Source organism: Panthera tigris, chromosome B2 (assembly GCF_018350195.1).
Source record: "Panthera tigris isolate Pti1 chromosome B2, P.tigris_Pti1_mat1.1, whole genome shotgun sequence".
Lineage (NCBI taxonomy): Eukaryota > Metazoa > Chordata > Mammalia > Carnivora > Felidae > Panthera > Panthera tigris.
In genome coordinates, this window is record NC_056664.1 from 117,335,889 (window position 1) to 117,358,176 (window position 22,288).

At 40.2% G+C, this 22,288-nt stretch overlaps 1 protein-coding gene across 1 annotated transcript in view; it reads right to left on the bottom strand.

Annotated features, from left to right (window-relative positions):
• Positions 1-22,288, bottom strand: part of EPB41L2 (erythrocyte membrane protein band 4.1 like 2) — a 139,605-nt gene that overhangs the window by 19,888 nt on the left and 97,429 nt on the right. The window contains 9 exon segments of the mRNA XM_042987152.1: positions 1,972-2,052; positions 3,872-3,957; positions 3,960-3,969; positions 5,701-5,823; positions 7,789-8,355; positions 8,562-8,615; positions 14,446-14,547; positions 15,917-16,063; positions 18,037-18,099. Coding sequence (XP_042843086.1) covers positions 1,972-2,052; positions 3,872-3,957; positions 3,960-3,969; positions 5,701-5,823; positions 7,789-8,355; positions 8,562-8,615; positions 14,446-14,547; positions 15,917-16,063; positions 18,037-18,099 — 1,233 coding nt within the window.

Genomic DNA, 22,288 nt, shown 5'->3' on the forward strand with positions numbered 1-22,288 from the left:
AGTTATTTTATTGGAAAGAAACACACTCTGGTGGGTAACTGCAGTGTCCTATGTCCCTGGTACACAGCGGGGCATCGGGACACACACAGGTGCACCAGCCGCAAAGCAAGTGTCCTAAATGCATGCCTCTTTAATCTGCCAACACAAAAGAGATTCCTTTTTTTTCTATCTTGCTCAGAGGAAGGGTTTCTTTCCACTATTAAAATTCTTTTAATGTACAGAAAGGAACCGAAAAATGGGTCAATGATATTCAAGTCACTATGTGATCAGTTTCAGTTTTTGGCAGGGAAGTGATTTCACTCTAATTTTAAATACTTGCATGGTCTCATTACAGGCTAAAAGGGAGAGGGAGCTTCATCAGCTTCTGGTGACAAGCATACCAGAAGCCACAATTAAATGTACTCTAACAAGTTTATGCATCTTAGAATTAAAACATGAAAACGTTACAAAAAAGTATCTGTTCTCTTCATATGGGGTATCTGACCTTGGGTTTAAAATGGGCTGAAGCACGACATCACACCGACAAGGTCATGTCCCTACTGTCACACGTAAAGCTGCAGGGTTTTTTCCTAATCTAAGAGTCAGGAATAGGTGTTATTTTGGTACTTAAATTTCAGACCATGTTTTTATTATTTGCTGTTCAGAAGCAGTATTATCTAGATTTGAGTTTTCAGGTCAAAGACAAAAGAATACACATGAAATAAAGCCTGAGAGTACCCTCGAAGGGAACACGTGACATCAGAAAGTCTGAAAGGGCACAAGGTCAGTGGAGAGACAGGGTAGGAGAGACTGCCCCAGTGAAGGGAAGAAATCCTTTGTCTGGGGAACTGGCAGCTTGGTTTCCACGGGGTCACTCATTTTCCCGTGGAGAACAGGCACAGGTATTGTCCTCTACTAGGAATCTCTATTACAAAGTCAAGGTTCAGGGGTCAGGACAGCCCTTGAACCACTGATAGCTCTCGAGTAATGAAGAAACACATTAGGAAATATGTAAGTAAAATCATGTTTACAGGGTTTTAAAAAATGTGATTTTGTTTTTAGGCATGGAAGAAAATCTCTCTTTGGTCACATAGAGTGAGCTTTTTTTAAATGAGAAGTTTTGTCCTCTAAAATCCTCTTTCCTGAAGTTGATATTGTGCTCAAAGCTGGGTAACTATCATCTGTTCCTACTCCCCGGCCAAGACGGTCAACTAAACATTCCTTTTCCTGCGAGTTGTTATTAAGAAAACAGCTTGGTTTCCTTTAAAGTGGAGTTAAAATCACTGAGAAAATGACAAAACAAAAAGCTCCCGTCACTTGGGGGCCGCAGCCCAAAACTGAAGCCACCCTCAAAGTATCCCACAGTTCCACGCATCACCTGGATTTTAAAGCCACGCATTCTGCTCAAGCTAACATTGGAAAGAAAGCACGATTCTTTTAAACATTTTTCTGAATCCGTGTAATCTTCCACTTCGGAAGAGACCTCAGATTTCCTTCCCCCACCCCTCGGTAATAGTAATGACTGGGGGAAACATCTAGTGGTAAAGAGTCCAACTTTCCTGAGGCTATAAGAAAAATACTGTATAAGTTCCTGAAAGTAGGCACAAGTCAAACTTGGTGGCTTTTCTTACTTAGCTTTGGAAAGCCAGTGTCACTGAACTGCCATTCATTCTTTAATCCATGATTTGACTTTAGGCCAGGCCCACATGAATACCTAATAGATGCCGGGAATCCTCTCCATTACTTTGACTCAAAAGTGCATGTAAAGCCAGTGTGAAATAAGCAGCAAAATCCATGTTCTATGCGGGTTCAGCATCAGGCAGGCTGAAAGGACAGGCTGTGTCTAGCGTGGGAAGCATCAGTGCCACGCTGAGGACGTAGATTCTTCCAGGAGGCACTGGGAGAAGGGGAATGACACAGGGACAGGATGTGACGGCACATGCCAAACTTGGAGACGTGGTCACTTTCAGAACCAGAACTTCAGGTCTTTACCTGGTCATGATCGATGTCCGCATCTCCCGTGATCACGATGCGTTTCTCAATTCTTGTTTCAGATATTCCACCTTTCACGGTCTAAAGGGGGGAGACGGCAATCATTAAAGCATGTTTATACATAATGAGGGGAAAGAGAACGGAGCACACTCAGACCTTCTGACCGTTAAGACAACGTGCACTGAGGGGAGAAGACTGATGTTCTGGAAACACCATTTTTAAGCTCGATAGAGATTCCTATTGTTAAAGTGGTAGCATCTGTAAGTATTCCTCAACTGAAAGCAACTTTAAAAATAATTTATCAAGATTCAGGTGAGATTAAGATAAGACAGATGCCATGAAATCCAAACAGTTCTGTTGGGACATTCCATTACAATTTCCCTGAATTTCTTTACTCCCAAGTGGCCCACTTGTTAAAGGAGGAAAGAAGAAATAATTCTTTGGTTTATGTAGAGTTACAAGGAATCCTAACAATTTAGGTACTTGATTTAGGTTTGAGAATTGCTTGACGTTATAGTTTTGACTGCTTGATTCTCATCATACAAATCCATTTGGTAATTCTGTTCATTTGGTTTAGTGCAGTAATAAAAAAAAAAAAAAGACTTGGATTTGGTTTAAGATACAGAAGGTACAGGAGGATGATATAAAGATATTCGCTCAATGTTGATTTGATTACAGATTCTGCATGTGGCTGTGTCTGCTAACAAAGTCTGTGTGAATGGACATGGGGCAGGGTCCTGTGTGAACTGCCACACAGTGACTGGCTTGGAACAAGCTGGCACAGCCTGGGACACGATAGAGGCTGAAGAGATCACGTGGCTGTGATGCTGAACTATGGACAAATACCGCACAGTCCTGAGAAAGCACACATCCAACCTCTGCAACTCTGTTAAGTTATACGCTAAGTCACAAGTCATAGCACTTTAATGTAAGAACCAAGGTAATCAGTAGCCTTGATAACTGGATACTTTTTTTTTTTTAAGCTTATTTTGAGGGGGAGAGAGAGAAAATCCCAAGCAGGCTCCGCACTGTCAGCCCAGAGCCCAACATGGGGCTCAAACTCACAAACCGTGAGATCATCACCTGAGTCGGAATCAAGAGTCAGACGTTTAACCGACTGAGCCACCAAGGTGCCCCTGGATACAGTTGAAAATGAGCATCAGTACCACCTTGCGTTTATGTGGCGTTTTTTAATTTACAAAGTTTCTGGTTGAAACACAGGGTGAGACCCGCATAAAAGATACATTTAAAAACCTTCAAGCGCTAATGAAACATGAGAGGTAGGAGCAGAGGGAAACATGGGAAAATAACGCTGGAGCTAGAAATCGGAGGACGGCAGCACGCATCACAATCACCTGGAGGGCTCCTACAACCACCGCCAGGGTTTCTGCAGATCTGGAGTGGGGCCACGGGATTCACACAGGAATGACTGCTGCTGCTAGTCCGGAGCCAGACTTTAAGAATCATTGGTCATCTGGTGTTAGAGACTGAGAGAATGATCTGGAAAAATGCTCCCTAGCCATGGTAGGAGCATCTTAAATCAATGAGGGGAAGATTCGATTACTTGAACAACTTGCTGAACATTTTGAATGACGGGTCTTCATTCACTTGCTTCAGTCAGGAGGGTTGATTTGTACTTGTCAAACGTACGCCTCCACTTGGACCACATTCTCTCTCTGCTCCTGTAGCTGTCTCATGTATAGTTATTCAGGACATATTTTTACCTCCTTGTACTTTACAGAACTACATTTGTCAATGGAGCCCAATTTCTCAGATACTTTAAATCCAAGCATTTTTACTCCACTGGCACTGTCTGCGTATTATTGTGAAGTGTGTATGGGAACAAAGAAACAATTCAGAAAAGATCCTGTTTGCAATGTACCACCACGGGCTGCTTTACCTTGGTGATGTGTGTTGTCGTCGTCGTCGACACGGACTCAGATGTGATGGTCTGTGCCGTCAGTAACGTCCCCGAGTCACCACCAGCCCGCCATCAATCTTTGGACAGTTAGGGGGAAAAATACAAAGTAATGCTTAATTTCCATTATGTCGTCAGAGAAGAGCTTCCCCCCTCGCCCATCGAATGTGCATCTTTTGAAATCTTCCAGATCAGCAGGAAATGTTATCTGCCACATTTTGTAGATTTACTGAGCAGGAGGCTGGCTGGCATTCAAACAGAGGAAACGCAAAGGCTAAACGCACGTGGAGAAGCAAAACCCTGGGAGGGAGAAAAAGGAAGAATCACATAGAAAATGGGGCTGAAAGCTACAAGGGAATCAGGAGAGAATTTGACTGAAGGCCTTTTGCAGAAGACAGAAAAAGAAACTAGAGAACCAGACAGAGAAGTTTCCACAGTGACCAGAAGTGCTGAGTTCATTGTTTTTTAAGCACAGGCAGTAAAAACAGATAAACGTTTTCTTATTTAAGAAGCAACAGAACCTGACTGGGATAGACTAAACCTACGTGATTTGGTTATTTGCTTATCTCTAGTAGATTGTTCTAAATGACATTGTTCCTGTAATCGTTTGTTATGAGCATATATAGGGGTATGTATGTTTTAACACGTATGCATTCATGTTCTCTATTTATATCATATATAAATCCCATGCATATATCTAAATAGGTTTTAACTTGTTTCCTTTGCTACTAAAAATGGTAGAAAGTTCTAGAGTTTACCAGGAAAAATATGAAACAAATGAATAGCCTATGAGTATATGTGATGACCACCATTCTGGTCTCCCTTCCTGACACTGACACAAGGAAATAACCAGAAAGCCCAGAGCCTTTCTAAGTTATGGGAAAATTTCTCTCACACTTGGGTCATGCACCTGTATTTACTAGGCCACTCACTATACTACAGACACACAAGTACATGCTCTCCTACCACACCCATTCATAAGAAACCTGTTTTTGCTTATATGGACCTATGCACATATGTGGATAACAGATCTAAAAATAATTTTGAGGAATATTTAAACACACTCAAATTAAACCTTTCAAAAAATATTTTGAGAGAGGGCAATAATCTGCCTTCCTCCCCCATGGTACAATCCGACCAAAGGACACCGAATTTCTCAGTCGAGAACGTAGTTGTACAAATTTAGAAACAGTTCCATTCTGATATGATGAACACTTTCCCCTTTTTTGTTACCATTATGGTTAGACATCTTAATGCTTATTTCAAGTCTTTACAGAATCAATTTCTAAATCGCTACCTAAAATTAAAAACACAAATCTGGTAATTATTTGGACACAGAGCATCATATTTACAGAAGATCAACAACATGTCTTCAGAAAATAACCCCATGTGAAGGAGAAGCTCAGATGTGTATGTGGACTTGGCAAGCAGGAATGGGATGACTGGATCCATCTTCACGGAGTGGGGGCGGGGGGGGAACCTAACTTCTACCAATCCACAAATTATATCAGATCCAATAAACTTTGTTAAGACTCCCAAAATGACTTATAATAATATGAACAAGACAGGTACTGCCTGTCCTAAAATAATCGTGTGGATGCTTCCCCCTGTAATTACTGGATCACCAACGTGACTACAGCTCTCGGTCTCAATCTAAGAAGCAATATAGCAAGTTAGGTAGTTGAAGCGCAGTTACGAGCCGGGGATACGGAAAGCTACATTGAAGTCAGAAACACGTAAACTGGAAGACAAATGAAAACAGAAACAAAGGAAAAAAGAAGTCAAAGAGTCCAAATCTAGAGTTTTTGTACCTGTGGAGACTCATATGTGATGGTTTTGGTCTCAGTTTGGACAATAGGGACTTCCTTGGTGGAGATTTCTGTCCTTTGTGAGGCATCAGAAATTGTTACCATCTCTGTTTTTACCACTGGTGGCTGAGGTGGAAAGGAAGGGAAAAGTAAATTCTAGAGGTAATGAAGTAAAAGTGTTTAATGGAGCCTTCAAAAATAATTGGAAAAAAATATCCAAGCACGCATTCATGCACAAGAGTATAGGTAAACAAAAGATACAAAAGAAAGACACTTTCCTTCAAACATCATAGTAGATGCATCCATGTGTGTGTGTGTGTGTGTGTGTATTCTTCATATATATATATATATATATATATGAAGAATATATATATATATATATATATATATATATATATATATGAAGAATAAGCTAACATAATGGCTCCCTAAATTATGGTATACTTCAAGTTACCATGGTCCCAATTACATGTCAAATGTGGCATGGAATATATACTTTAGCTCTGGGGCAAGTTACCATAAAATGGAACAGAAAGCAAAATGGAATGAACTATGTGAAGTGACAGGTCTCAATTTTTACTACGTTTTAAAGAACCACATGGTTTATGTGAAGGCTGTCTTTAATGGCCACATCAGCTAGGGAGATGAAGAGTTGCCCCTTCCCCCCCAAAAGGACTCTTCTATCCTACTGACACAGATATTCCACTTTCGGAAAGAATATCTTCAGGTATGATTTTTTTCAATCACACTTGTCTAAAACTCGCGGTGCTTCTTTTGTGTTACATAAGTTAAGACATTATATCTGGAGTTACTCCGCCAACATGGCATTAAGGCTCTGAACAATTAAAACATTAAAGAACAGGGTCACGGCCTATTAGCATTGTAGTCTGCAGAGCATGTATGTTTAATACAACACCAGACCATACTACTACCAAAATACTACAGTTCTTTTTCTGAGAGAAAATTCCCAGATGTAATTATTTAAAGAGGAACAACTGTATATTAAACGCAGAAAATAATAAGAGTGTTTGAAGGCTCTTGAAATGTCTTCTCTGAAGTGAAACAGGAGGTTGACAAGTAACGTAGTAAAAATCCAATTAATTACTTCAAGACAAAGTCACTTCACTATTTTCCAGCCCATCAAAGAAAGCAAATATGGATAATGCCTACATCGTGGGCATTTAATTTTAGAATCGAGAAAGTCTCATGGAAGCAAACCTTCCCTCAATGTAACTTCGACTCTCAATTCAGAGACACTGTACCTCATGACCAAGACTTAATCTACCAGGAGTGTGGAAAGTTCTCTTTCTTGAAGAGAAAATGTTAAAGACTCCTATCCAATGTAGATAATCGACAAAACAGATGATCAACCTGCAAATCATCCAGAATGGAGGACAGGACAGAATGAGGAGAGGATCCTCCTCTCGAACAGTCTAGCCTCTGGCTGCCCACAAGGAAAGAAAATGCTCTTCACCGATCCACACAATCCCAGGAATCTAAAACCAGCAATCACAGCGGTATTCGAGAAATGTTTTTTCATCACTGCCGGATGCTGAACTAAGAGCACCATGGTAATCAGAACCAGTTGCCATCGCTAAAAATCTAAAGTTGAAGGGAGAACGAGCCAGAAGGTCAAACCCAATCATGACAACAGCCGCACACACACTCACACCGACCGTTTGTCAACGATACAGGTACAATTTTCTCATTAAACCAACGAAAAAGGCATTTAGCACAAGGAAGCAGTGCAACTAAAGACAAACAGTTGAAAACATCCAAAACATGCAAAGAAAAATTTAAATGTGCAACGAGAAGGGGGTTGGGGGGGGGGGAATGGTGTGGCTGTTGGAGGCAAGTTTTACTCTGTCAGGTGCGTCCAGGTGCAGTAAAGAAGCCAGAAACCACGAACCGAGCTGGCAGAGAATCAACAAAGCAGTGCTTTCCCCCGTCCTCCCAGGAGAGACAAAGCCCGGAATCTCGCTGGAAACAGCCCGAGGAGGATTGGGAGGGCAGGAGAAGGAGGAAGGCAGGTGGTCTCCACCTGAGAAACAGCTCTAGAGTTTAGCTCCCCGCTCGGGGTCTCCCATTTACCTCGGAACAACAAATAATTTGTGGCAACACATCAATGTCAACATGAGACACCTCTCCGTTAACTTTATGCTGCTCGTCCTCTGTTTCTTCGCTCATGTCTTGCTTAATAGCGCCTTCGTTTACACTCTTCTCTGCAGATAGCTTTGGGGCCACTACCTTCTCCCGGATCACTGTTTCTACTGCGCTTACACTGGCACCTGCTTGTCTGCCTGGGCTGGCTTCTGGCACTGCTTCCTCCCTCTCTACTACCTTGGCTGCTCGGCCGGCTTCTTCCTCCACCTCTTCGTCATACTCCTCCTGCTCTTCCCTTATGGTGCCCTGGGTCACACGGTGGTGGGGCCGGTACTCGCCCACGTCTTCCTCCTCCTCGCTCTCGCTGCCGCTGCTGCTCTCAGAAGACAGGGAGGTGGAGTCTTTCTGCGTCAGAGGCTCCACCTTACGGGTCTCCCCAGGACCACTCCCAGGTGATAGCTCTTTACCGTTCATTTCTTCTGTGATTACTCTTTCGTCTTTCCCAACCTCTGCCTGCTGCTTCTCCTCCACTACATTCAGAGTCTCATGTGAACTCTGTACGGGGAAAAAAAAAACGGATGAGGGGAAACAAAAATATATGAATAAATAAGCACGACGGAAACCAAAGTTAGCTGATGGTAGGTTCATGGCATGGAGAGAAACAAAAGATGATTATGATGGCTGACTGAAAGGGAAGCGGGGAGAACGTGAGGGGAGTCGGAAACATCGGGCAATGGTGTTAACATGGAAAAGGGGAGAACCTTAGCAGCATCACTGGCTCCAGTGCAAGGCCCTTCTGACTCGGGAGCGCGTTTCTGCGGAACAAAAAGCAACCGAGGACACAAATCAATAAAGTTTTACACCGCAACACCCACCAAAACAAACATCTGACACCGCGAGGACAGAACAGCGAGAATCGACAGCTACAAAAACCTTTGCTCAAGGTCACGTGAAGGACAATCCACACAAATGCAAAAAGCTTACGAAAGGAAACGAAAGCACAAAATTGCCAGCGTCCTCCCAAAGAAATAAAATGCTTTTTATTATGGTTATACCTGTAAGCTCTACTTATTTAGTTGAAAAGGTAGAGAGGAAAACGGAATTGTACCAAAGCCCACTGATTACTTTAAAGTGGAAATTGTGAAACTTCTAAAACCTGTTCAATAAACAGTTTTGACTTTAATCTGACTATGAAGCCTGGCCTGAAACCCTGATTCCTAAATGAATATAGCACTAATGAGACGGCACCTTTATTTTTTGCTGGCTCCTTTAAAAAACAGCTATAATGGGCAAAATTATAGTGGGTCTCACATAGCTATTAACATAAAAATGTTGTCATTTCAGAAATGGTTATTAACCTCCCCAACTACATTATAGATTAGCAAAAGGGATATTTTAACATTAGGGTGGATGTCAATGATGGCTCCAAGTGTTTTCTTAGAATTCAACTTCTCCAACTAGCATCTTTGGAAACCAAAATGAACCAAGTTTATTATCGGAGATATTTATTCCTGTCCCCTGCAGACATCTACTTCTTGGGAGTAAATTTACTCTAATTAAGTAGTACAGTACCTAAATGTTTAATAAGTGCCTGTTGACCAAATACATTAGTGATATAAAGGTCTATAATCACCAGTGTAGAAACTCTTACAAAGGAGTTTTCAAAGCTTACAATTTTTCTGAAACTTATTTTAAAATGGGGGGGCGGGGGGCGCGGTGACAGCTACTCTGCATGGGCAAAAATGAAGCCTGGCTAGGCTTTTTAACATTCAGGTGACATGATAGCCTGTGATCTAACTTAAAAGTAATTCTGCTAGAGACAGTAGCCCTGCTTATTTAGATGGTATCTCCATGCTGAATGGAGCAGGGCAGTGCGCCTCTGAACCATCGGGGCAGACGTGAACCCCGTTCCAAAGCTACCAAGGTACTACTTGGATTGGAGCCGTTTCCTAGAACAGACAGCAGCATCCCAAATTTATCTGCACCAGGGATGTGGACAACAACCATGAGCAAAAGGCCCTAAAAAGGCACACTTCTGACAGCACCTATCAGGATATACTCACTCTCTCTGATCCGTGCTGTTATTCTTAGATGCATAGTAAGGAAATGTTTTCACTGCCCCAAATTAGTGCCATGTAAAAATTATGTTACTGACAGATAAAAAAAAAGATATCCTCCCAGCTTTATGGAAAACCCAGAGGTTTCAGATATTAAACTGGAACTCTCTGAAACTCTTTTGATAAATAACATTTAACTGTAACTATAAACTTCTTTATCAGTAAAGATATCCAGTGATCAGAACATTTCTAAAGCAGACATTCCATTATTGTGATGCCAGGTCAGTAAATTATTTATTATTTAACCCCAGACAGCCAGATGAGTTCTGCCCAAGTTCAGGGAATCTCTTAGGGTCATTCCAAAAAATGAAAATAATTATTTCACTGAGAATGGCAAACGTTTCATATTTGTGGACATAAGCAGAATGGTAAAAAATAATCAGCCATCAGAAGATGCCTGAAAGACATTTAGGCTTTAAAAACTTTTCTGCGGAACATACTTAGCTTCTACTAGATTGAGGGTTGCCTTTCACAAAACAACTCAGACTCTGTTCCTTAGTGGTTTTAAAGGATTCTCTGAATTTAGGCAGATTTTGGGGGTGGGCAGGGAACCAAAAGCCGCAGGAGAAACATCCAATCTGTACAGTTTTCCCACATGTCCAAATTCAGTCATTATTTCTTGAATGTTTCTCCCAGGAAGAGTTAATTTTACCAATGAAAGCACCGGAGAGAGGGGTTCCTAAATATTCAAAAAATAAAAATCACTTTTCATATGTGGCTTTCGAAAACAGGGGAAACAAAGTAAAATGCACCTCTGGCAACCGTGAGAAGGGCGAGGAGGAAAGCTTTTCAGAAGGCGCATTAGAGCTCACAACAGTGCCCTCTGCTGTCCAAGTGGTGGCTGAGGTGAAGGTGGCTTTCATGCTACCAGAAAAGCCCTTTTCACTAAACAAAATTGACATTATCTCCTCTTCTAGGCTCTAGAGAGGTCAGAAAAGGAAGAGCAAAGAATTAACAATAGAACAGACAGCAGTGACCTATTGAAAGAAAGGAAAGGTTACACAAGAAAGAATCACAGAACAGCACAAACTAAAAGAAAGGCGAGGGTTCTGCGAGATTCGAGCAGGCATATGTTGGCGTTTTGCCTAAATGCCAGCTTTCCACTCTGAGATTCTGATAGCTCTAACCTACGGGAAACAGCTCAAATGCCTTGGTTTATCACTGAAGCTTTATTTACAAACTGAGCACAACCGATCTACCCACACACCGAACACTTTCACATATTCCTGAAGTAGCTACTCGGCGTCAGCCTCTTTCTGTACAGAACGGTCTCCTCGGTGGCCCCTACTCTTGCAACACGAATTCCTGTGTAAGAGCTTGAATGACCCCCACCCTCCTGCCTCCCTGGGCCCTGCTAATTTTGTCATCTCTCTGAGGTCCACTTGACATTCCATCTTGTGCACGGCCTTCCCTGCCCATGCTAGCTCCCCCAGGGTGACGTACCATAGGAATGGTCTGTACAACGTGTGCTCTGACAGCAACCCACGGAAATCCCTAGACACGCTAAATATGCCATGGAATGAAGAAACAGTGCTTTGCTTTGTTCAGCAAGAACCAGGTAAAGAAAAAAATTCTCAACAGGAAGACAGACTCAGAGGCGGAAATTCAAGGGAGTGACGTGAAAATCACCTGTCCCTGAAAAACCACAAAGGCACATTTAATGTTCACACTGTGGTCCTTAAACAGGAGTCCCTAACCTGTGTGAGGGCACAACAGGAAAGCCTGGGACTGTCCCGGGTACCTGTAATGCCAACAGTAAAGAGTCACCATAAAGCGAACGTCAAAATTGTGTAAGAATGCTTCCTCAAAAACTTGAGTGCTCCGAGAGCTTAAAGATGAATGAATGAATGAATGAATGAATGGCATTTCTGAGATGCCACTTGAAACGGTACACTAAGAAGGGTGAGGAGTAGGGACAATGACATGAAGTGGGTGTGGTGCAGAAGCACTTGCAATATTCAGGAGAGAAAAAACATCTTCTAGGTTAATTCAGCTTAATTACAATCTCCGTAATTACACCATCCCTCTGGGTCGGGTGGGTAGAGAGTGTCCTTCCCAGTAAGAGAGCACTGGGGAGTTCAAATAAGTGCCATGCATTTAATTATTCAATAAAATATCTTCATAAGTACCTTAAAACTACAGTCTATGGAATCTCTACTGGACTCATGAGAATTTTTTATACAAGCATATAATTCTTACAGATGAGGATATATAATCGTTATTTACTAAATGCAAATGTATTACATTAAGTGACTCATGAGAATTTTTTATACAAGCATATAATTCTTACAGATGAGGATATATAATCGTTATTTACTAAATGCAAATGTATTACATTAAGTGATTTGGTTTCCAGCTTTCTCCCAAAATCATATTCAAATTGAAGTCATTTTGAAAACTTGCTGTATTTATTTTTAGACAAGAACTGTTTTTATTTTCATCTCTAAAATCCATATTCTAGAAATTTAGAAAATTTGGTCAAATTAAGGCTCTTCTGCATAACTTTTTATTTCACACTCATTAAGGATTACAATTTAAAGACAATCAAGAAACCCTACAAAATCAGTAGCAAAATGAAGATGTGGCAAAGACAAATTGAAAAGATATTCTGTTAAAAGTCCAAACACTCCAGTACACTTGACTCCTCACACACTTTCAACTAATGGTAGTGAAATGTTATTGGTGGGGGATGGGGGTTACAATGTAAGTGGCCAATAAATGTTGGGTGAATGGATGAATGGGTGGATGGATGACTGCAGTTACAACCATCCACATACATGTCAAATAAGAATATATTTTCCTGCACGTGCTAGAGAGGAAAAAAAAAACACACTTCAAGTATAAATAAACCATTTGGGAGTGGAAGAGGGTCAATTCCAGATTGAAATTTCACGTAAGATCATTTTAATGTAAGTTCTACAACAATTAGTGAATGATTTCTATTGCACGTGGTTTCTATTGTACAATACTAAAACCATGACAGCCAGGAAAACAGTAATTTTAAACATCTTCACCCAAATCCCAATGTTTCCTACTGCCAAAAGTACAAAGGACATCATTTTAAGTTGATCAGATGGTGCCATCTGACTCGCTTCTGGAGGATAAATTTTCAAAACTATGTAGTATTTCAAAGCATATGATATTAAAGTCATTTTTACATGAAGAGTCTGACAGGCTTTGGATTTCAGGTTAACCTTTCAAGTATATAAATATGCCACTTGGTTTAGCTTTATGAAATTATCTTTCTCATTTGCAGTGCTCTGGAAATATTTCATCTCAGCTACACCTCCAATGCCTTTAGGGCAAGACTTCATTTTCCATTTATTTTGCCTCCTCCCACTGTATGTCCTGATGAATGCTAAGGTCTACTGATTAACAAAATCAGACTTTGTGGAACAGGAACACATTTTCCTTTTCGCTGATTTCTGCTCTCACTCACACCCACCTATGACCCCATTCCTCATCCAGCACCAGAGAGATCTCTGTCCCGCAAGTGGGACTAGGTTATTGCCCAGCCCAAAGCTCTCCAGTGACCTCCCATCACTCCTACTCGAATTCCAAATTGGCAGCGTGGTCCTTAAGATCCAGAGTGACCTTCTGACCTCTGACTTTTCCTAAGCCCTTAGCCTTTGGCCTTTCAGTTCCTTAAACTAGCTCCTGTCTGGGGGCTATTGCGTTTGTTCTTCTTTACACATGAAAAGAATCTTCACATGTCTGTCCCCTTCTCATCGTTAAGGTCTCAACTCAAATGCCATCTCTTCCTGAGCACAAGAGCAAAGCAGCCTTCCCGATCACCTTCTAACACGACACTGTATTTCATCTTCTTAACACTCATTTCTTAGTACCCTAGAGTTTCTAATTCCTAATTAACAGATCTCCTATCTCCCCCACTGGACTCTAAGCACTACATTCCCAGCAAGGAGCAAGATGGCCAGCCAGCTAAGCAAAATTAGTAGAAACAGAAGATTAAGAATGTAAAAGCAATGGAAAGCTAACTTCCTTAAGTAGTATCAGATATTTCATATATGTAGGGAGCGCAGAGATCAGAGGGGCTGCACCAAAGACACCAAATCTTTTCTCCCGTTAAAAAGCTTAAAAATGAAAATCCACAAGGCTTCCAAGGGTCGTTAGTAAAACAGTAACCTACCTCACACGTAATGTGTTAGTTTAACACCACCGCAGCGTGCACAAGTGTTGTACTAACGGTGCATTTTCACACGAGATCATGGTTTCCCAACTGTCAGCCACATACATCAAAATCAGGGGTCATCTACCACCCAAACTGGTTGATATGTCTGCCTTTTAAGTTGTGGAATGTCCAAATAAAGTACTCCTGCAGGGCGCTGTTTCTCACTAGTGATCCCCTCTTTCTATGCACGGAAATGAAATTTTTTGAATGCTTGAAATTTTTTTTTCAAAAACATTTTCGGTTGATACATAAGAAAAAAGGAGTATCCCATGGCCGTGGACAGAAGTACGAGGAAAAGGGGAAAAAGCAAGCGGAGATCCAAGGATGCAAGGTGAACACCTTGTCTGCCTCCTGGACTTTTTCTTCAACTGTCCGTGTTGCCGCTCTCTGATGCTTCTCCTTCACGGATAAAATATCCTTGAAAAGATGGTCTCCTTTGCTCTATTGTTTTAAACAATAGACATAATCAACAGATAAGACAAGTACATTACATCTATAGCAACACAGACATAAAACAACCGTATGGCTCAGCAGGACAAACCAGATGAAGCGGCACATAAAGGGGGACAAAACCTTAGCATGTCATCAGACACGATTTCTCCAGAAAACACAACACTCTAGAGCTGACTGCTGACACATGGGCACTAATAGCTCCAGGAAATCTGAAAATAACAATTTAAGTTGTTGTATATACAACTTGATGAGCCTCTGGTGTTTTCAATCTTAATGTTGCCCTAAGTTGTTGTTTTTTGTTTTTGTTTTTTTTTTTCAGTTCAGCAATAGTTTCTGCTTCTGCTCTTGTAGAACTAGTTTCCTGTCATGGTCACAAACTTGGAAATTTAAAGCAACTAACAGCTTTGCCTTCTTAAGAAAAAGTGAGTAAAAATAGCATGAGACTAACGCAAATGCATACACATTGGGTAAAATTCAAGCCAGACTAGATAGATGATGAATTAAGGAGAAGAGAGGGCTGTAAGGAAAGGGGGAAAGATGAAATTGTCAGCTAACACCTTTATACGACTTTTTAAAATAGCATATTTAAAATAGTATAATCAGAATTTCCTCAAACATGATAAATGAGTCCATGAAAGTTTTTCGTTGGTAACAGATTTTGGAGCATTAGAAAATAAGAGATGTAGATAAAAACGAATGGAGAAATAAATTGAGACTATATTGTAAAGGCAATACTTATATTGGTGGTGGGGAGACATAAACCATGGAAAGAAAAAGAATGAGTGTGGAGAGACGTTACGGTTGAAAATCCTTTTAAAATACTAGTCTACATTTCATTACTAAGAAGCTTCAGTACTAAATCGTATTAACATTTTGCAAACTTTCAACAGAGCTCATCAGCTTTCAGAGCTAAGTTTAACACTTTACCCTCACAGTAAATACCTTGTAACATTCTAAATATGATCTATATTCCTGCACCCCTTTAATGATTAATTATTGTTTAGTAAACTCTTATTTCAGTCGTTCATAACAAAAAACCTTAATGCAACATAGTAATGCCAGTTTCTAAGTCACCAATATGACATGTCATTACTACTAATTTACTTGAGTAAAAATAGTGAAAGTACTTTGCAACTTTCAAAAAAATTTTAAAAATCATACAATGTACTAAGAACGAAGTCAATAAGTATTACATTGTTAATATTTAGTATTTAAAAAGTTGTTAGCAATTACATTAAAAAAAAAAAAAAAAAGAACATTTTCTAACTTCCTGAGAATCAACATAGTATATTAGCAACCTGAGTTTTACTGAAGAGCTGGAATGAGACATATAGCCAACAAAGAGCTAGTGACATACCCCTTGTGTCTGTAGGGACAGAGGTGTGATACGTCGTTTTTCCCATTCATTAGGGCGCGGCTCAGGTGTGGATTCCATAAAATTGCGCTTGAGTTCACTAATGCTAGCCTGATGTCTCAGTATGTCCTCCTGGGCCTTATCGAGGTCCTAGCAATATGTAACGTAATAAAGGGCGGAAATCCAAAAGGAAAAAAAAAAGAAGAAAAAGAAAAAGAAAAAGAAAAACCCAGCAGGACAAAAATAAAAAAAACCAAAAAATAAGACAGAGCAAACTTATGATTAAAAAAACATAGTAAAGCAAGAAAAATGCCAAGTCTCAAAAGCCATATTATCACCTATGAATATAAGGAGTTCATCAAAATTGGAAAATAAAGCCAATGTGTAATTTTTTTATGGTTCACATTTTAAAAGGTTCTAATTTCTTCTCTGTTTAGAATTTTTAAAGAAATAATTATTAACATTATCAGAAGGACGTCATAGAACTACTGGTACTCAAAAATGGCTAATGACCTTCTTCCTAAAAATTGGACTTAAAACGCAGCCTATGACTTTGTTCCTGCAAATTTACCTGTCTCATGAAGGCTATCACTACAGCTGCATTCTGTGAACATAGTAAATCAAGTAAAAAATAGAGAAAGGTACTCAGAAGCACATTTGGCTTGATGGGAAAGCCAGACCAAGATCATCAAAAAAAAAAAAAAAAAAAAAAAAAAAAAAGAGAGAGAGAGAGAGAGAGAGAGAAAGAGAAAACCAAGGGTTGACTTTTTTCAGGAAATCCTAGCAATGGCTTTTAACAGTTAAGGAATAAAAATAATGGCTTCCAAAGGCTGCTTCTGTTCAGCCTCTCTATAAGAGTGAGCCTCCCATACGGTTTCATGTGCTTGCCAAGCACAATTGTGAGGCCCAGTCACCCCACATACCAAATGGTCCTTATTCAGAAAGAGTTACAAGAAAAACTGCCAGGTCAATTTGCACTGGAGCAGGCCCTGACAAATGGTATTGGTGGGAAGTTTTAGGTTGGCCCCGATAAACTGTATTTGTGGGAACAAAAGGTAACTAGTGTCCAGGAAACAGTGTTAAGTGAATTTTAAATGTTTTCTTACATTTCAAAATCACAGGGCCGCCCATGGATTATAGCTTTCATCGCACTCCCAGAGGAACAGGTCATGCATCTGATAACATTAGATAGTCCACATTCATGCACAAGCATCACAGCTCATCTACGAGCTTCTGTAGCCATTTGCAAAAACTCACGATCATCTAAAACTCTTTGCATGGCATGGGAAAATGACTGTGGCTTGAGATCAGGCACATTTCTTGCATTTGTTCAAAGCAATGTTACATATTACAGTTCAGAGCATTTTAGTAAGTTAGGCAAAACACATTTCCAATAGTTATCAAAGCTGCCAGAAGCAACCAGATTAGTCAGACTACTGAGAATTGCAGTTCTCCAAATGAATACGTCGCCATTTTACTACCATAAAATAAGGGGGAAAACAGAAACACGTTCTCGTGTGACACGGGGAATATATTTTACATACCTAATTGGTTGCCTGGGTTTTCTTTTTTTTTGCCCCCCCCTTTCTTTCCCACTCTCTTTTTAATCAAAACAATCCATTAACATATTTTCCAAATGTAATACTTTAAGTGGACCACATTCCTAATTGCATGGATTTTAGCAACTCCCCCACTCCCCCAAATTGCGAATACAGATTTAAAGCCATTTAATGCCAGATCAACACATATCTGTTCTGGTGAATATATATTAAGGACGGGGTGTTACTTGGGATTCTATACCCCGGAGGTAACCCATTAGGGAGAGAACAGATTTACCTGCAGAACTTCAGGAAGAGTAATAGATAAAAAATTTTACTCATTTGATTACACAGAACTTTTTTTTCCCAGTTGTCACTTTGAGAACTTCTCGTAGATATACTCGTACCTAAGCCACTTTAAGGGAACAAAATCGGACTGGTAACATGCACTCCCGAGTTGAAGTGTCCCCCATGCATTCCATGCACCGTGCTTAAAGAAAGTTGCCAGCCAGCCTGTGCGTGACCTCCCGTCCACAGCAGCCTGGCAGCCATTAGGACAGAGTTGTTTTCTTAAATTATACAAACCTCCAACATTAAATTGCTATGTCTGACATAAATATTATCCCCTTCTACTCTCAAGGAATTCTTCTGTGAAATTAAATCACACACAGGGGGAAAAGGCAAATAAACATAAGTGTATCAGTCGACAAGCACCAAAAATGACCCAGAGTTGGCTAGTCCAAGACATTAACATAAAAGTGGAATAAAAAATCTTAAGAACCTAAAGTCACAACAAGCAAAACTCACAGATCATCCCCGAAGTGCATCACACACCCGCCCCCCCACCCCACACACACACACACACACACACACACACACACACACACACACACACACACCATAAGAATGGTGCACAGCAGCCACTAGGTATTTAATTCAGGGGGAATAAATATCCACCTCCTCCAGCTGTGTCTTCTCTTCTTTCCTCTTCACCTGAAAGTCATACAGCAAATGGCCAGAAAGAAGGGGGTGGGGGTAGTCGTAGCAACTCTACATTGGTACACAGAAGCTGTATTGGAACTGAAATGGTGAACTGATTACCAACCTTTACTGTTTGGCCCTCAGAAGATGCAGAACATTAAGCCACTTTGGTCTTTCTTCACCTACATTGTTGCACAAATGGTGGAACTAGGCCTTTTTGCAAAGATGGAATGGAAAATGGAAGCTTCACTCCTTCTCAGTCCCTAGATTATGTGCTCCTTTTGAATGTTTTTACTCAGAAATGAAAATATGAGAGTGTAAAAATGGCATAATTCCATCTGTCCTCATTGGAAAGGTCTAGAGCAACGAGTGATGAGGGCAAAGTATAATGATGTAAAAATTTCGTTTTCACTTTATATCGGGGACAAATATTCACCCTGTTATTGAGTTCTTTAACATAGATTTCTTTCCTTGGGAAGAAAACTGGCTTATTTTGCTACTTGCATGTTAAAATTGTACTTAAAAATACTCCTATTTTATAGCCACTTTTCTTTCATAAAATTCTTTAAATAAGAATACTTTTTAATGTTGGACACTTCTCAGTCTCTAGTGACCCAAGAGAAGGAAAAAAAAAAACCAAAAACCTGTAAATCTAAACTAACTCATGGAGATAAAAAGTACAGCATATGGAATCTAACTCATGGAGATAAAGCACAGCATAGGGAATATCATCGATAATACTCAAGTAATGTCATATGGTGACAGATGGGGACTAAGTAACATACAGAACTGTCAAATCATTATTATACACCTGAAACTAATGGAACACTGTATGTCAATACATAAATTAATGTATTAAATAAATAAAATTTTAAAAATTTAAATAAATAAATAAATAAATAAATAAATACAGAAATGACTACCGACTTCAAGGAAAGGCATAGCAAGAAACAAAAATAATGATTCGGAGACCGAAAGACAGCAGTTTAACCCTTACATGTTAATTACAGCAGGATCATATATATTCCTTCTCTTCCTAACTGGAATGATAGTGTCAAATCTGAGAGTTCAAAATGCTTTTTTTTTTTCTTCTCTTCAAACCATTCAAGTATCTTTGAGGTAAGCAGGGAGTCCAGAGGATCTTTTTATCCGAAGGGAAATAGAAGACAGAGCTACCCAACAACCTATTAAGGATCATCTTCCAATTCCTTCGTCAACATTTAATTCTCTACAATGCCAATCTGTGGCATTCTTCAGGTAACCTTTAAGAATAGTGGTTTCTCCCACTATGCCTAATCATAGCATTACCTTTACAGTCTTCTTCAAGTGTGCTCTAAATTTTTGTTGTCTACTCTGTGGACAGTACCCACAGGACATGAGACACTAAGTCTTCAGACCACATTTAGCAAAACAAAAACATACCGCACACGTTAGTACTAACCTAGTAGTGCAGTGGTAGCCCTATAAAGGGATAAAAATCCTCAAACCAGACACCTAATTTTAAATAAAAGGACGCTAAGAAGCCCAACCTTAAGGCTAATCGTCTGAATTTTCAAAGAGCTGTGTTTCATTCTTCATATGTATTTCTTCAAAAGAAACTAGTATCTTCCTTACAAATACTTGACAGTTGACCCTTTCATAGAACTACATGATTTAGTGTTAAAACAATGACCACGACAACAAAAACTAACCGAAATTCATCTGGTTCCCAAACGGTACAATAATAGGGAGACAGGGAATTTCTGAGATTAGGCCTATAAATGTCAGGAGTAAAAGGTTACAGATACATCCTCATAAATGCAAGAAGAACGAGCTTGGCTTTCTAAAGAGAAATAACAATGCTAAGGAGTTGTACTAAATAAAACACATCAGTGACAGTTATGTCCACTGTGTCCTAAGTTCTACATCAAAACAGCTTCCACCCTAAAGGAACAGCACTGATATCTGCAAAACAAACAGACCCCATTATGGATTGTTAAGGGGAACACAGGTTTCCTTCTTTTTTACATTTAAAACATTTTTTACAAAGACCGAGCATGGTCTAGATATTTACAAAATCATCCTATCATAACTTTGCTCTCAACTTAGAACGTGTGGACCTGGTCTATGGAAATCAGTGGAGGGCACGTGCTTATTTACATGTATTTCTCATGCACTAAAACACTGTATGTGAAAATGTGTGGCTCATACTACTTTGAGGGTAATCGGTGGTGAAATTTATGCACATGTTTACACTCTACATTATGAAGACATAAAATGAGGTGTAGTTTTGTTGGCCCCACAAACTCAAGCTTATGTAGGAGTGCCAGCAACTGCTTCCTCTTCCTCTGTTTTGTCATTCACGTCACAGTCATAAGAAACATTAAAGGAAGTGGCTTTAGCCTCCAGATAGCAGAGGGACAGAGCCAGAGGAAGGGAAAAGGTGAGAGAAAAAGGCACTGACTGAGAAGCAGAGAGAAGTAGTCCAAAGATAAGGATGAGGGAAGGAAGGAATGAAGGGGAGGTAATAGGAATGTAGTGCTGGACATCAGTGGGGAGGAAGGAGACCCAGACTTTGGGGAGGCTGGGGAAAGCAAGATAACCGTCTTCATCGAGAAGGGAGGGGAAGCTAGGCGGAAAGCACTTGCAGAACCTGAAGGAAAAGTACCCAAATTCAGAATCTCTGTGGTCAGCCTCTTTTAGAGGCTTCTCACGGGTGGGAGGACAGTCAGGCTGAGGGGGGGCTGCAACAGGAGCCAAGACAGAATCGAGGGTGGGCACTTCACAGTCCCCCTGCTCTGACGGTTCATCTGTGGAAGGGAGCTCTAAGCTGTCGAGTGTGACCTCATCGGCCTCCCCAAAGGGGTCTTCCTCCGAAATGTCTGAAAGCAAGTCCATTTCGGGGACTGGCAACAGGTTTGGGGAAAGAGATGAAACACAGCAAATGAGTGGTGAAGGTGGGCATATGGAAACAGGCTATTCTCAGGAGCAAACCCATGATGGAATTGAGAAATGAACACAATGGATATGTTCAAAGGAGAAACAGAGGCAAGAGAGAAAAAGAAGAAATGGGTAGTTAGTGAAAACTTGTACTCTGAATTAGGGATTGTTATCAACACAGCAGAGCTAGAACATGAATTACATGATCCACTTTTAAGAGAAAAACTGGACTACTTTTATCACATAAAATTTATAGGTATAGACCGATTTCATTATTATTCTCTGACTGGTTGCAAAGAGATCCAATGAAACTCAAATAACATTCTTACTTTTAAATCTGGTTGCATTTAAATCAATGCTTCAAAGCACTGGCAAAAAGACCAGCGCACCTTGTCATTTGTTGAACATAAGCAGAATTTCCTTTGGAATTTAAAGTAACTTTTTAAAAATAACTATGTGCATCAAATTAAGTAGGCAAAAGGGTACTGAGACTCTGAATCCTGAGCTCTTTGGTTTCAGATGTAAGCAGTCACTCTCCTGGGTGCCTCATTAGCATAATCCTAAAAGATTCCGACAACTTTACATTAGTTGAAGGATATTTTGTTGGTCAGAACTTGTTATTTTTAACTGAATGACTTTCAACCAAATAATTTTTTTGGTATGACAGTCACAAGTACTTTAACACAGGTATTCGGGGGACATGATGGCACGGTGCTCCTTGGGGGCATTAGGGCTCACATGGTCCCCGAACCCTGCTCTATGTAGACAGGTGGTCAGCGCAGGAATTCCTGAGCCACTGGCAGCTACTAGTAGGTTCTTTTTACATTTATGTTGCAGGTCATTAACATTTTCAAAAGTTAAAATTTAGAAAGCATTATAAAATCGATAGCAGAATTTCCTTTTCGTGTTCACTTCCAATGTTCTCTATAAAAAAGTT